The 16,867-nt window shown below is 39.6% G+C and overlaps 1 protein-coding gene across 1 annotated transcript in view; it reads left to right on the top strand.

Annotated features, from left to right (window-relative positions):
* The window catches only part of GRIP1 (glutamate receptor interacting protein 1), a 234,943-nt gene that overhangs the window by 180,118 nt on the left and 37,958 nt on the right, over nt 1-16,867 (top strand). Inside the window, 5 exon segments of the mRNA XM_086609897.1 lie at nt 5,439-5,521; nt 5,523-5,587; nt 7,183-7,352; nt 11,728-11,850; nt 11,853-11,882. Of these exon segments, the coding sequence (XP_086466023.1) occupies nt 5,439-5,521; nt 5,523-5,587; nt 7,183-7,352; nt 11,728-11,850; nt 11,853-11,882 (471 nt within the window).

Here is a 16,867-nt window from a genome sequence, read left to right as displayed (position 1 = left end):
TGCTAAAGCCATAGTCTTAGAAACAAAATTCATCCAGTCTATTAGAAGTTCTGCCTGTTCTTTGAGTTGTTACCTGGGCTTAGATATGTACAACTGGCCATGGATTTTAAGTGCCCTGTAAGAAATGTATTGACACTGATTTTTGCATCTCAGCAACCTAGCTTTGCAAAGGAATGGCAAATACTCAGATCTCCTGGTGGTAAACCAATGGTATGTCTGGCACCTGAATCTTTGAGCTATTTCGGGGCGGGGGGGAAGTGGTTTTAATGTTTCGACTGCTACTACCCAGTACAGAAAACAGGAGTCTTAATCCCTAATGCGCTGATTCTGAATGGATGGACACAGCTATGCCTGCTTGGCATTCCCCACCAGTGATGATTCTGTAAAATACTCTGTTGCAACTGAAGTATGGCAATTAAAGGCTCAGGTCTGGCAGCAGGAGCTGGGACTGCTGTCACCCTGTTCTCTGCCTTACGCGCCAGACTCACCACTGCAGTTTCCAACTAACTCCCACTTGTGCATGGAGTGCTGATGGTGGCATGTTGGTTGTCCCAACCTTTCTAGAGTAAGAACCAACTGCAATAGAGTGTTTTGTATTGGACCCGTTCTGTAACTCACACTGGCTCACCTACATGAATACACACACTCCCCTACGTTCTGTTGTACTTTTGTTAAAGAAAGCAAGTTCAAGGAAATGGCCGTGCATTTCTGCATTTTAGGATTTGTGAGGGTCCTTCTATGAGAGTTTACTCAACAAGGAACAATGAATGACTGTCCCATATATGTCAGAGCGGTTGCATGTGTGATTGCTGAGAGAGTGCCGGAATAGTTGATTTTTGTGAATTAAAAAAAGAGTGCAGAGAGAGTAGAAGAAAGCAAGAATAGAGTGTAGGGAATTTGGGAGTCATGGGGGGATTCAAACTGATTTCTTCAAACTGATTTGCTTTAAATATTCCAATGTTTTGCCCTTAGAGGAGGGAGTGTCAGAGATTTCAGATTTTTCCCAGTTCTCAACGATCTTCCTTAACTTCATTAAAGTACACCTCTGTGATCCACCCAGCAACTGGTCCAGTCTTTGAATATTGGTACTCGAAATTGTGGTTTGTGGGGTAGAAAGTGTTTTTGCTTTTAGGAGCGTTATAGAAAGATATCCAAGTGTCATATGACCTGAGCTTAATGAGGTTTACTGCTCTGAAAATGTAATTCGGGTGTCCCATTGTTTTAATTAACTTTATGTGCTCTTGACTAGTCTGAGCATGAGGCACACAGGTCCTGGTAAAAATTAGGATTACAGAAAAAGAGAAGAGACGATAAAGTATCAGGTATACTGAGAAGAACTGAATGGACGACAGAAAGCTCTTACCTGAGAGAAAGATTGCTCTACTTGCTATCTGTGGGTTGCAAAGATTTTGTATGAAGGGAAAAAAGAAAGATGTGTGGAGCAGAAAAGCACATTTTTTTGACCAAGAAAAAATATTTCCGTGAAATAGTGGCTTCTAGTTTGACAGAAGTGAGACACGTTTTGATCTGTGAATGCAGTGCTACAAAAGCATTAAAGCTCTTCACTGGGAGAACAGCAAGGTTTGAGGAATTACGCATTTATTTACTGATCTGAACCACCACAGACTTGCCTTTTTTGCCTTTTTTTTTTTCACTGCTTTCAGTCAGAGAATCACAACAACAACAACAACAAGAGGACTACACAGACTTGCTATATACAATTTTAAGGTGAAAAAATTGTTAGTCTGTGGGCGCCTAATAGGGAAGAAGCTTGGCAAGAGGAAAATCAGTGTGACATAATACAGTAATCACTTGTTTGTCACTCGCATCATTGCTAGAAGATCCAGCAGCATCCAGGCAAGATCAATAGCAGACTTGTGGAGCTGTGTATTTCAGTTGGGTCAGTTGGCTCTTTAAAGTCAAAATCTGTTTTGACATCCTTCCTCCTTATCTGGCTCTTTTAAGCTGCTCAAATAAATTTCTACCTTGTGTTGCCATGACTTCTGAAAAATATAAGAAAGCCCCCAAAGCCTTCCAGTTAGAGAAGTGAGAAGCTGCAGAGGACAGATAGTAGCAGCAGAGCTCAGTGTTACTACAGGAACAAGCTCACTACTACAGGAACAAGCTCACAGTGTACCAGCACTTCCCAGGCTTATGTACAAGAAGGCTTTGGGAAGAAAAAAAAGCATCATAAACCATTAAAGCTTGGTTTCCCATTTATTTAGTGTCATGATTGATTGCAAGCTATGACTGAAGCTTTTCCCTTTTTAGGGCGTTTATAGGTTCTGTTTCACATGTAGATCCTCTGCTACCTAATAAAGCAGCGTACTTTTTGACTTCCCCGCTGTGGGGATCCTAAAGAGGTTTTCTGTACTCCACCACTCACCAGTTGTTGAACTGGATTCGATAAGCCATGAGGATAGGTAAGGATTAGCAGATACATACATTTACAGGGACATAAAGAAACGCATGTAATGTGATCACTTTTTTTTAACTCTCAGGATCATCTGTGATTATCTTTTCAGGTGAGAGAGGGTGGTGACACTGCTTATTTTATCCAAAACTTTTTATATTTCATATAGAATATTTACATATCATAAAAGTATATTCAGAATAAAAAACCCTTGTTGCCAGTGATTTAAGATAGATAAAAAGATAGGCTGCTATCTAGCTGAAGAAATGTATTAGCATGTGGAAAGCAATGCTGCTTCCTCTGGGAGGTTTTAATCAAGCCTCTTGTACTGATTGAGATGCAGTGCTCAAAGGTGAGAAGAAATGATTAACAAAATCAAAAATCTGGAGCGTTTTTCACACGAACATTCATTAGTATATCTTATGTAATTACATAGCCAATAAATCAACATAGTGTGTAAGTGCTTCAGTCACGGTGTAAATATCTTAATGACTGAAACATCTTCACACATGAATAATTTATACCTGTATGATTCATTTTTCATATTCGTGCTTTACTTCAACATGATAAACTAATCCTTCTCTGTCAGGGAGTGTGTGCTTGATTATTGCCTTCTGATTTCTCTTCTTGTGTTTATTTTCCACAGTTAGACACACTCCATTTCTCCTTTTCTGGTTCCTCTAATGTAGTTATTTATTTGTCCTGTCTGCCTTGGTTTGCCTTCCCTGTGCATTTCAGCAGGCACCTGGGAAATAATGCTAGAACATAAGCTGATCGTGCATTTCTCAGGTAACTCCGGAGCAGCACCTTGAAAGATTTACTCTTTCTCAACAGATATATGCATTTAGTTTCCTCTTCTCTCGGCAGTCATCACAGAAAGAACTTGCAATGGGCCAGTAACAAGTTGAGCTTTGCCATTTTCCGGATCGATGCAAGTTCAAACCTTTGTCACAGTACTGATGCCAAATGTTGTTTGAGTCTTCTTCCTGTATGTTTGTAAATGAGAGCTTCTTTGTAGTGCAAGAAACCACTGGAATATTCAAGAAGAAAACAATTGTTTCTCAGCTCAGGAATGGGAATTGGGAATTCTTAAACTCTGCTTGTTTGGCTGTATGCAAGTCACTGCATGCATCCTGCCTTAACCAAGGCATCTAAGACGAATTTGATTGCCGTAACCTCCTTCTTCAGTTAGTAGAGAAAGACAAGTAGCTGCTATCGGCAGTTCATCCAACTATTTAGTGCCTGAAGCACCAGGCAGGAATGCTTCTGGGTGAACTCTCTTCTTTTGGATCACAATTTAAAGTTTGGATCAGATTTATGGAGCAGCTTATTTTGGTAGTGCCTGTGGAAGTTCAGCCTTTAAAAAGTCAGTCCCAATTGGGCACCAGAATGAATCACTTGGAATTCATGGGCAGGCTTCAAAAATACTAAATCTCCCCTTCAACCCCTCAGGCTTCTAACTGGAAAAAAAGCAACAGGAATATAAAAATTATTTTGAGTTGTGGGGGAAAAAGGAGTTCTATAATAATTAACTGATACTTTACTGATATTGTATGTTATGCCATCCAAGCCCCTTTTTTCACTTCATATATTATACACTTCTATACTCAATTTACCTGTGTTGTGCTCTAACCAGGAAGAGCACTTGAAATGAGTGTTAATCAATCAAGGTCTCATTCCATTTCTTGTATCATGGTATATAGCTTGTTAGTTTTGTATGATAATAACTCTCTTTCACAGTCTTTCTCTTCTGTGTCAGAATTACATATTTGGAGTAATTTTCTAGATTTAAGACTGAATGGAATATCTTGACATCAGTCTTCTCCTCCATGCTTTGAAGCCCAGCTGCGTTTCTTTTACAGCTTTAATCTTAGCGACTTCTAAGAGACATCACAGTTGAACATTTCCTCAGTATTCTTACAGCAGGCTCCAGTACTCTGGGAACACAAGTATCTCCTGCTTACTATCAGAAGATTTGGTAACTTTACTCCAGCAGTCTTTGCTTATTCCTTTTTCCTTATTCTGATTGTAAGTACCTCGAAAGGCTTCTGATACCACTTGGTCTTGTTATGTCCTTAAAGGACACCTTCGCTTACTTTGTCTTACTCCACTGAAATCAGTTGTTGATCGATGAGTATCAGTTAGTAGGAATTCTCAGGCAGCCTCCAGAATGTACTTCACTCTTACCACTGCCTGCTTTGTTTTGGCATTTAGGAAGCAGCCTGCTGTCTTTTTCCTTTGTTCTGTCTAGCACTTGTCTCTCTCAGGCATCGTTCCTCACCACAGTCGTCAGTCATGGCTATTGCTGCCTCCTATTTTTCTGCTTTCTTGTTTCGATGTTGGTCATTTACTGTCTGTGCCCTGTTGCAAGTCAGCACTTTATCCAGTGACAGGATATTACAAGAATCTTCTGAACCTTCTCACATGCATTCTGCTTTAACTCCTACTATTTCTAGCTGTCATGCTTCCTGCGCTTTCTCCATTTTCTCCTAAATTGTCCTTTCTTTTTGTGACAGATTTCTAGTAGACCCTTGCTTCACCTTTTAATTTAATTATTATAGCCGTTGTCCACAGATCTTCCCCTTCTTTTCGGAAAATTAACTTAGCACCCTTCTCTAACCTATTCACTTCAGTTTATCCTTTTTTTCAGGTGATTTTCTACTTTTTTTTTAATTCTGTTTCTTCGGCATACCTGTTTTAAATTCCAGGTGATTTTTAGCTTAGTTGTGCAAGAGGGTGATTCGCTAACACATCCTGGTTCCCTAACTTGGTCCATCTCGGATTCTAACACACTCAGAAGCTTCTCAACATCCCAGATTCACAAACTTCCTCTTGCTTTTATTGATTTCAACATTAAGAGCTGATTCTTGACACCTAAACTGATGCTATTGCAGAATTTCTTTATGTGGCGTGTTCTCTGATTAGAGAAATAAAATAGCTGTGGAGATTTTGTGTGGGAAAATATGAAAATGGCATAAGTACCACGTTTGTACAATACTGATCTTTTGTTGTCTAATTTTAACAGATTCAGTAGCAACAGCGTCTGGGCCACTACTAGTTGAAGTTGCCAAAACTCCCGGTGCTGCTCTTGGGGTTGCGCTAACTACCCTCGATGTGCTGCAACAAACAGGTCATTGTCATAGACAAAATCAAATCTGCAAGTATTGCAGACAGGTGAGTGTGACAGAGGGCTGACACTGCAGGTCCATACATCCATTTTATTTCTACTTTCATTTGATTTGGTTTTAAAGAAACCCGTCCATTTTTATGAATTTGACTGAACCAGATGCTCTCAAGGTCGCTAGGTCTTAAAATTAGCACTTTGTCAGATCGTTGTTCCACACTGCTGAATTTAAGACTTCCAGGGCTCCATTTACTTTACCTCATTCACGTAGTATTCAATGACATAAGCCAGCCCACCTGTAATATGTGACCGTTGCACTATGCAACGCAAAGTTTAGAGGTCTGCTCTGACTATTAAATGTAATGCTGCAGCAGAGATTAGTATTTAAAAAAAAATAAATAACCCACTGGAATTCTTAAAGTAAGCATACAATATGGAACAGCTGTCAAGGGAAGTAAATTTCGAGGCTTTGCAACCTTGAAGTGTTCTTTTATAATATATCGCTCATTCTCGTGGCACAGTGAAATGGAACTCCTTATGTCTGGATTTTTTTATTGATATTTTAGAATACGACTGAGGTATTAGGGAGACTGGCTTCTGTGTTTTGGAGTTATTTTGCAGTGATTTTTCCACTTCATTTAAACCTTTAAATAAAACCATTTAAACCATTAAAAAAAAATAGTTTTTTTTCCCCAGTCGTCTAAGCCTCTATTAGCAGAGCTGTGGGATCTTTTCTGGGGTGCGTGTGTGTGTGTATGTGCTTATACATATGCAGTATATTTCTATATACATACCTCTATCTAAAAAATCCTTAAATATTACGTTTCAGCAGCAAATTCCTCCTGCATGTCCCCAGTCACCCTACCTTGTAACTCCTCTTTGACAACGGTGCTTTTGGTAGCACCCACTTGTAGCAGTGAGTCTACAGCTCCTCTGTGGGCTTTTCCCTACAGTAGAAACTTTGACAGTGACGGCCATTGATCCAGGGGTGTTCTCCAGTTCAATGGTGCAGGATGCTTTAATTTTCTCCCTCTGTTTTTTTCCCATTTCACAGGGGGTAACCAATTAAAGGAGCTGTCCACTTGACTGGTACGTCGGGATGCTGACTGCTGTGTTTGCATTTCTCAACTCATCCAGTAGCCAGTCTCTTGAGTGCAGCGAGATTTAGCAGATAGCCCCCTCCCTACCCCACTCCCCAAGTCACCATGCTAGCCCTGGTTTCATTATTTGTTTGACTACTGCATAATTTCATCATCATTTACAGCTTTTGTACTAATAAATGTTTGAACTATAACTCAAAAAATGATGAACTGGGTGCTTGTGTGAGGGATATGTGACCAAGATTTGAGTCTTCTTAAGCTCTTCTCATTTTATTCTGCTGCCATTCACACATATTTTTATAATCAGCTATCCCATTCCAGTTCTGTGAGTGATGTCTTGGCATATACTGTATTAACTGAATTGTTTTTAAGGTTTATACTAATAGATATAAAGTCTGACCAGTGACAATGCCTACAAAACACAAATCTCTCTTGAAAAAAAAGAACACGCTTATAGTTGTCATAACCAGTTTGAAGGGCAGTAAAACTCATTTTCCAAGCGACGAGCATACCTGATCATACCGAGTTTTTCCTCTTTTGTGTAGATGTGGTGCATTACATGTAGGAGACCATATTCTGTCCATTGATGGCACCAGCATGGAGTACTGTACACTGGCAGAAGCAACACAGTTTTTGGCTAATGCAGCGGACAACGTCAAACTTGAGATCCTTCCTCACCACCAGACACGACTAGCACTGAAAGGCCCGGAGCATGGTAAGAGGATCTGTAGCTCCAAATACCCTTTTCTTTTTCTGTCTTTTACTTTGCCTGCCCTTGCTGAATGGTCAAGAAAGCTTTCGTGGCAGTTATGTCTGTAAATGTTATTTCAGCTCCTCAGGTTATGCTTCTGCGGTTTCTGAGCAGCTCTGTGTTTTCTTGGCCTTAATGTACCCTCTGAGATTCCTATGGATAGAGAGGGAAATGTTTTACTGAGAAATGGCTCGGCACACTTGTAGCTGTACATAAAGACACCTGTTGACTCTACTGTTGCAAACATTGGGAGGCAACTAGGTACTTCAGTAGATTAATCTCTAAATTGCTTCTTAAATTTAGAGGGGGGAGGAAGAACCACAGCCAACTTCTTTTCAGCATATTGACTTGATAGTCTGTTATGACCACTCCAAAACACCTGTTCTCCCTTAAAATACCTCAAAAAAAACCCCATATTTTCTCTTGTTAATGGCATTATTATTTATTGCCATCATCTTTTAAAGTACTTCTGAGATCGCTTAATGGGTTCATTGTCAGTGCTTATGAAAAAGGTTTGTTTGGAAACAGTTGCCTCGACCCTAGCCCTTTTTCACGTTGCTATTTATTTCATACCAACATGCTTGAAAAGAACGGCTTTCTATTTTCAAATTGGGTATGTATAAAATGTGTTAGTATTTGAAGATGGGGGCTGCCTGTCTTGTCTTCTAACTAATCCTGAGAAAGTGGCTAATTCACAGTATTCATAAATTCAGCCTAAAATATCGCATGTTGATGGCCATCAAAGAAGTAACAAGGGTTATCAAAACACCGAGAACAGGTACCTGTGTTGCAGCATGAACCAGTGGTACCATTTTCTGAGCCTGTGGTGCTGTGCTTCTGCCTCCCTTAGACCAAGACAAGATTTCTGAGGCCTAGAGATGTCAGTGATGGAAATGTTCTTGGACATCTATCTAAGGTCCAAGATGTCTCTGGATAAGCAGTGCTCTAGTCGCTTTGTCAGAGTGGTGAATATTGAACTAGTGGCCAAGGAGACTCTAGTTTCTCCTAGACCGGAGTGAACAAAAAGTAACCCTTGCAATACCGTGTTCTTCCATTATTCGCCTGCACCTCTTTCCCCTTTCTACTTAAGCCAGTTGGAGGGGTGAGGGAGCAGGGTGTGATTCTGCAGAAGCAGAATGAGATGGAAACCAAATTTTGCAATATATTTCCATTCTTTTCATTTGTGACAGTACCTTGCAAACAGAAGCAAAGATGTCATGCAATCAATTTCTGGCTGGTTAAAGAACCTTTGAAGAGTGTTTCTTTTGGAAAGATGAGTACCAGGGCCAAAGATTTGTGTAAAGGATTGTATTACTTAAAGCAGTTGGTTTCTTACCCAACATTTAAAACAAATTGATGCTGTTAATGTGCTAGTCACCTTGACCCTAAGGTAGATGCTTAGAAAAAACGATGCTCTTTGCCATGCCAGAGTTAAGAACTGGGTGTTACGAAATCATATCAAGTGGATCTGCAAAAGCTACATAAGCACATCTTTGGGGAGAAATCTCCCTGAGGTAATAAAATTGCTTTCTTAAGTAAGGCGGAATTAACTAGGATATTTACAGCCCTTCCCAGCCCCTCACCAGGTGGTGCTACTCCAATATTACGACCAATTCAAGATGTAACGTGCTTTATGGAAGCAAGTACCCTCTTGGAAACAGCCTTTCATCAGGTGTGGTATGGCCTAGAAGCTGCAGAGTTTGGAAAGCTCCCTTTATGTGTCTGGGATAAGCTGAGTCATTAGGGCTGTATCTGTTGAGCTCAGTTATTGGTCTTATGGGAACATGTTAGGAATTTAAAATGGGCAGGAAAGTCAGTATATAAAGTAAATTGAAATTTTAGCCCTAAAATAAAATGGAGAGCAGTATAAAAGATCGGATTTTTTTTCATGCTTTTTTCCTTTATACTGTGCTGCTACATTCATTTCTCTTGCTGCCCCATTAGTTTTATGTTTGCTGTACAAAACCCTGGGTTGGAATAGCTCAAATTACCGCTAAATTACAACAGTTACACATGATACGATTTTCTTTTACAGAATTTTTGTTGAATTGGGATTATTCTTCTACAAGCTGAGCAAACTGAATTTGTGTACTTTCCCACTTTGTAGGATATTTTTATCTCTACTCTCAGTGTGAAAATAAAACATTTAAAAAAAAAAATCAGACTACCAGATAATTTCCTGCTGTAAGCAGTCTTTTTAATTAAACAAGGCTCACAGCAGCATGAAAATAATGAAAATCCACCTGGCCACATTGTTCTTATCAGATTTTAATTTTTGCACCACAGTTAAAGTTTGGAAGTCTTGCTGTCTGTGTGCATAATCGAAGAGACAGTTTCATCTGGGAAGATATGATAAATCTGTAAGATAGGTATGGCCGTATCAGGCTACCACTGCTGCTTCTGGGACTTTTCTGGCTGACGTGAGGTATTCCAAAATGCATGGGGCTGCTGGCGCTGGTGCCAGCGGGAGAGGCACCCTGAGGTGCAGGCTGGGCAGAGGCGCTGAGCCTTCCTCCTAGCGCTGGTGTCGCACCCCACCCTCACCTTCCTTACCTTGGTGTTTTTAAGAGAAAAATTCAGTGAATAGTTCCCCGTTTGAAGTGTTCCTCTGCAGTTCAGCCAGGACACAGCTACGCTGAATTTAGTGATGACTGGACTGCATTTAATGGAAGGTGACTTCAATCATTTTCCTTCAGCTAAAATGCTTCCTGTTCTCTTGGTAAATACTGGCCTTCACTTTTCCCATGTCCCGAACTCCCCGTACTTAGAATCGCCAATTAAATATGTCTCTGATTTCATACAGAAAATGATAATTTTAAAGTTTTGAAGATCAGGTTTTAAAAAAAAAATAAATTGCACATCCAACTAATCAATAAGAACTCTAGGGTTTTGTTTTTCTTTATTAACCAGGCTTCAGGATAGAGTCTCTGTGCTGCTGGCCTAGGGAAGTTGTTTATTGCACAGCATAACATAATGCTAACAATAGATGGCAAAATTAAATGTCAGTGCAGTGAAGTCAAATGCCTGGCAAGTAAATATCTCCATTCTGGCAAGTAATACCTCTATACTATACTATGTACAGTATCTGGTTTTATTTTTTAATGTAGATGAATGCAAGGACTTAATAACCTTCAGTTTGTGGTCATATATAATACTTAGTATTTTCTGAGGAAGTTTGCGATCTTAGCCCTAAAGCCAGAGGGAGATTAGAACTTGATTTAGTATTAATCTTTTTAAAAACAAATACAAGAAAACAACAAAAAAAAATCAGAAGCATTTATTCTGAGAAAAAATGTTATTTCTGTTCCTCAAGTTAGCACCCCCTGGTAAGAAGACAAGATCAGGGTATTTATTATTTCATTTTATTTTATTTTCAATTTATTTCGTTTTTTGGCGCTTTTTTTTTTTTGTGCAATTCAGTTACTTTTCCCTCTTCTCTGGTCCTTTTGTTTTGTGATTTTCCATCATCCCTTCATGCGGGCAGTGAAGCTTCAAAGAAGCAACAGGCAACTTACCTGGGATTCGTGTGCCAACAGCCCCAGCAGCCTCCTCACCTACCACCATTATAACACCTACCACCCTGGCCATTGCAGGATGCCAGCCTCGAAATTCCAGAAAACGCCTCCTCAAAAAAGCCTTCGTAATGTTCCACACTTTTTCCTGCTGACATATTCACTCCTTCTCTTCTTCTTTCTCCTCCTCCCTCCCCTCTTCTTTCACTCGTACTTTTCCCATTTCAGGCACTAAAACCTTGTCAGTTTTATGGATGCTACACAGTTTTCATAGCCGTGCCAAGGTTATTTCTGACATTTTATGCCTTTCCTTTCTGTAAAAAGGCAACATTTGTAGACAGGACAAGGCTTGAAATTCTCAATGAACCAGCTCTTCAGCCATATAAGTAGACCATTAGATTTGAGTAGTGTGTATAAAGCATGATCTTTGAATGCAAAGCATTACTTACAAGTCTTTTGTCAGAAATTACCTACTACAAAAAGGCATTTCTAAAATCGGTGGTATCTAGACATATTGATCTGCACTGGTTCATGGATATGTGTTTGAAAATGTACTTTAACATGCTTCACCTAAAATAAGTTGTATACTATGGATGTACTTTTTGTATCTACAGTATCTTTGTGAGCTTCCAAGAAGTATTTTCATGAAATGCTGCCTTTACTTTTATTTAGGGTCACCTATGTGGTTTAATGTCTTTGTTACTGGAAATGCACAAACCATTCCTGTGCATCATACACATTGTTTTATTCCTTGATGAGTTACAGGCATGTGTTGCACTCTTCCAAGAAGACTGAGTGCTGTATGCCAAGTGTTTGATTTCTTACAGCAGCTTTGGTGTCTTCATCCTTCTCTCCTACCTCCATGAGTGCATACAGCCTGAGTTCCCTGAACATGGGGACCTTACCTCGCAGCCTCTACTCCACCAGCCCACGTGGGACAATGATGAGGCGGAGATGAAAAAGAAGGACTTCAAAAGCTCCTGTAGGTGGTAACAGCATTTGCTCAAAACGTGCAGTGAATGGGTGGAGGAGGGGGAAGATACAGAAAAAAAGGTACAAAGTACCTTGATTAATATATATATTAGACAGAAGAGAGAGCAATTAGAGTTTCTGTTAGATGTAGGGAAACATCAGCATAAAAATGTCTGTCTAGTGCTAAAAGAAGATGAGTAGAGGCCATGCAGGTTAACTGTCTCATCTGAAATGTATAAAGCAATGTTTTCTTAGGGAAATCCTGGAAGAGTTTGTTACACTGTTACTGAACTGATTTTCAAATTCCTTTTTCAACTCTTCCCAGTTCCATCAGGGACCAGAACTCATAGCTGAATAGTCAAAAACAGATTGCTGGTAAGCTCAACCAACTATCACATTACTGAAGGAGAAGAGCTTGCCACAGTACCACCTAGTAGTTTTAATATTTTCATCTACGCCATAACCTGACAGTCATTTTTGTGAGGAAGAGTGACAAATAACAGTGAAGGCTAAATAGCCTTGTTTCTGACTGCTCTCTGGGAGTCAAAGCATGAATTTCCCAAGGTTCAATGATTTCCCAAGCCAGGGTGGATATATTTCAGGCTGTTGCATATATTACAAAGCATTCACTGAGCTGGAGAGAGTATGGCCATATCAGTGACTTGTTTCTCAGACTGCGTGTAAGTGCCATCTCTCCTTTTGACTTGTCCATCTTACTGTGATCCTCAGCAGCTCAGTTCCTCCAGAGCAGGGAAGTGAGAACTGCTCTGTAAATCATCTGCTCCAACTAATAATGCTCACAGATCTGCTCTGGAAAAACTGAGCTGCTGCGCATTACATCACTGCTGCCCTATGTTAAAGATTTCCCATGGTCATAGCAAAATCAGAGGAAACCAGCAGCCTCCAACCAAGGCCAATCACTATGGAGTTGAGAAGAAACATTTGAGAGAGAAACTGAGGTTTTACTTTCTTGCAGAGTTTTTTGTTTCTTGCTTGTTCTTATTTCTTTGTAAAGCAATTATTTTTGCGTAACGCTTGCCTGTAAGTGCATTTTTGCTTTTAATCTAATCAAACCATTTTTCACAACTCATCTGTTGACCTGTTAGCTTCTAATGCATTCTTTTGGGTCACGAGGAGATAGTGTGTCCATTCATGCTCTGGTATCAGTAGGGGTCCAGCTCCTTACATGTCCTCACATGCACATGAGAACAGTAGTAACGTTTCACTAATACTAATTGATTGAGTAGTAAAATAATGCTGATTGCAAAAAATAGTTCTTCAATTGTGCTATATTATAGCTGTTCCATCCAACAAAGGACTGTTAATCCTGAAAGCCATCCTGTTCCGGATCTTGGAGACAGCTGTTACTTGTGTTAATATATTTTTCAGATATTTTTCTTCAAGGAAGCCTTACCCTGCAATTTTCTCTCCTGCAAAGGCTCAAAACAAGTCCAGTGACATTAGATTTAAGTAGGACAGTCGCATAAGCAGTGCAGCCCACCTGAAAGATTCCTCAAGTCAGAAGGCTTTGAGAATGACAGGCTGCTATGATGAAACAAATCTCTAGCTAGGGAGAATTAGGATGAGGCTTTGTTGTGGGGTAGTTTATTATGCATTGCATTGTCAAGTCTGGATAATAGAGCATTACAAGATATGTGGAACTGGCCCCATGAATGAGTCTGTGCCTCACTACGAGCAGCGACTATATCAGCAATCCTGAATCAGAGCTGGCTTTGAAGGAATTGGCTGGCCAGCCAGGCTTGCTTGCCTTTTCTGCGAGCTCTCTTTTCAGCCCATGCAGAGTTTCTCACCACTGTTGCTAGATTTATATCTGTGCTTGTGACTGCAGTAACAGCCAACTTGAGAGACCCACGCTGCACTGAATGTGGTGCAAGTGACCATGATAGAGAATGACTTGGCCTTTACCCTTCCACCATCCATCAACAGGTCTTGGAAAACCTTGGTCTTCTGCCTTTGAGGGAGACTAATGAGAACCAGGTAGCATCGACTGCTGTCCTTTTCATAGAAAAGGAATAGCATGCTCTCTCACTTTTAGTGTTGTTTTTTTTTTCTTTAATCCAATTGGATCATTATTCATACATCATATTAATATATCTTTTAATAAAAAAGGTTGTAATTTAGGAAGAAAAGGATGGATTGGTGAAGGGTGCTGTAAAGTTTATATTCCCAATTATTTAGGAAAACTTTCCTAACTTAGTGTTATCGTGCCAAAATTCATGATGATGAAGTGTGAGAATACAGAGGGTTACAAGACTTTAATGGCCATGATTTTGCAATCATTGCATTAGATACACGGATCTTTCCAAACATGTGGCTGTAAAAATTGAAGGCATATCCTGCTGTCACATGCTTTATTTATGCCACTTTCTTCCCATTTTTATTCTTCCTCTGCTTTTTTTTGTTGTTGTTTTAAAGTATAGTATTCATTGTGGAAACACTTTGATTATTATTTGGTTACAGTTTAAATCTTAAGGTATTTTGTAATAGGTCCATATTAGTACTTCAAAGTGAGACACAATTTTATACCAACTTACATGACAGTTACGAGGGCTGCATATCTGGTATAAATTAGAGGGGGTTCTTAGACGTGTGTGGGTGCTGTTTTCTTAGCACATCCAAGTTGGCTTCTACCAGGAGGAATAATGAATGTTGCAATTTCTCAAGGGTCAGAGCAGGAGACAGCAGGCATATTAATCCATGATTAATAAACCATCTTTAAATACATTTTGCTCTGCTTCTCCTATAGCTGCAGGAATAAAAGTAACAAGTACATAATCTTCAAATTTAAGATTATTATTCACGTAACTGCAGAGCATGTAGTACGCCAGTCCTGAGGACTATTGCTAAGAGTTGGACAAAAACTATACAAGTATGCTAAAATGCTTCCCTAGCAGTAGCAACCAGGGTTCACTGAAACCACATACACATCCATGTCCCCTTTTTAAAGCAATAAGGCTGCTTCCTGGCCCGTAAAACTTCGAATCCATCAAGCAGCCAAAAAAATGGCAGTGTTTCTTGCTGCAATTATTGTTGAGTTACAAACCCCAGCATGCTCCAAGTCATGTTTTTGGGTACCTGTGGCATTTTATAGAGCTTAGCAGATAACCGTTGCTACATGATTTGGAAAAGATAATTTCATCTCTGCTTTTTTTGTTCCTGTTTCTGTTTTGTTTCCTTTGGGAGTGGGAGGAGTTCCCCATCCCACATCCGCTTTTAAGTGTCCACATCATCAAAATATTTAGCATGGTGAGTTTTAAATCCCACAATATTAACTTAATTTCCTATTGTGAATTAAAACCTTAGCTGTCCTAAAAGTTGAAATAAATGTTGTAAGACCTTTAGGTTCTTCGTAGAGTGTTAGAAGAAGAGTAAGAAAGTTACAGAGTCAGCTAGATGCCTGCTGCAGGGGAGGGTTGGACACAGAAGTGATGGGAAGCAAAGACGTAGCTAACAAGTAATTGTTGTATGACCTTAAAGAAAGGGAGAAGGGGACTTATCTGAGCTTGGATGCCCTAAATTTAGATATTTCTGGAAGGTGCATTAGAGGATCTGGTATTATATTAACTCTGAATTTATCTGGTTTAGTCATATTTTAGCCTTTGCAGCACTAAGGGCTGGAGAAACCTAATTCTCACATGCAATAAACGATAAAGCTGGTGGCCATTTCTAAGAAGAGGTTATTAGTATTTGCATTTGGGTATGAGCATGTCTTACTCAGTGCAGATAAAGAAACAGTAAGAAGGAAGCTATTGAATAAGTGAGATAATACACAATTCTTACAAAGGAATATGAAAACAGGATATGAGTGAGAACTCACGGTAATTTAGAAAAGACAATTTCAGAGTTGAAAGGAGCTTGCTGAGAGAAAACAAACTCATGAGTTTTTTGGCAAGTGAAACTTTTGCAACAGAATTGTCATTGCCGACTGTGCCACATTAATCAGATTTTATACTATTTCAGAGCAAAAGCCTAATGCTTGTAGCCCCAAGGCATGGGAAATATTTATACAACCTCTGACAACTTCTACAGCTGTGCTAATATCATCTATAATGTAAAAACAAGAATTCATTTTTTTCCACATCTAAGAAAAAAAGTCCACAGTTAAACAATCCCTCTCATAAACCATGATCTAAACTATCCCTCAGATGAACCTTGAACTTTTATCTAATTCTTAGTAGCTACTGAAGGCAGAAACGAGTCTCAAAGGAAATTAGAGGTGCAGAGGTAGTAGCGTAGATTTATAACATGAAAATATTCAGAATCCTTGTCATTGGAGGATTACCATTACAATACACTTACTTTGCTGGTCTGAACGGGAATTGAAAAAAACTCTAGATTTCTGTGTATGACATAATGAAAGGCAGTGGTCTATCGCTAGGGGAATTCAATGAATGATACAGTAGACCTGTAGGCAGAGATCAAAGAACCAAAGGTGCAGTCTCCTTTCCACAGGTAATCATGTTGAATCACAATGTTGTTTTTATCTTCATTTGTTCTGTAATGCAGCCTGTTCAGAACAAAAGAGAAGAGAGAGAGGAGTAAATCAGGAATACAGAAGTAGCTGCCTGTGTTTCGTACAGAAGGGTTCTCCTTTGAGAGACCCCGAAGAACTTTTTTCCTCACAGTCTCTTTAGATACACAGGTTGCTAAACAGAGGGATTCATTCAACATACACTACCCTGTTAGCCTGACAAATTGCTGATGTGTAGTAAACATGTGCAGGAGGAAGGCATCCTTATTTCTTGCAAGCAAGCCTGGGCCGTGTGCTTTGTTGCTAACAACAGTGCATTGCTGTCAGATGTTCAAAAGAGCCCATGGGAACTGGTCTGAAAACAGCTGGGCTTGCGCCTCCAGTTCCCTGAGCTTCTGTGAAAATTCTGCTCGTCCACACCTCAAACTTAGTGCAACAGAATTCAAGGATGTTGTGAGACTTTTGGGATGGGGATATCAAACACGTTTATTTTACGCAGTACA

The sequence above is a fragment of the Tauraco erythrolophus genome, chromosome 4 (assembly GCF_009769465.1).
Source record: "Tauraco erythrolophus isolate bTauEry1 chromosome 4, bTauEry1.pri, whole genome shotgun sequence".
Taxonomy (NCBI): Eukaryota; Metazoa; Chordata; class Aves; order Musophagiformes; family Musophagidae; genus Tauraco; species Tauraco erythrolophus.
The sequence above is the reverse complement of the archived record's forward strand: the minus strand, read 5'-3'. Positions and strand labels throughout refer to the sequence as shown.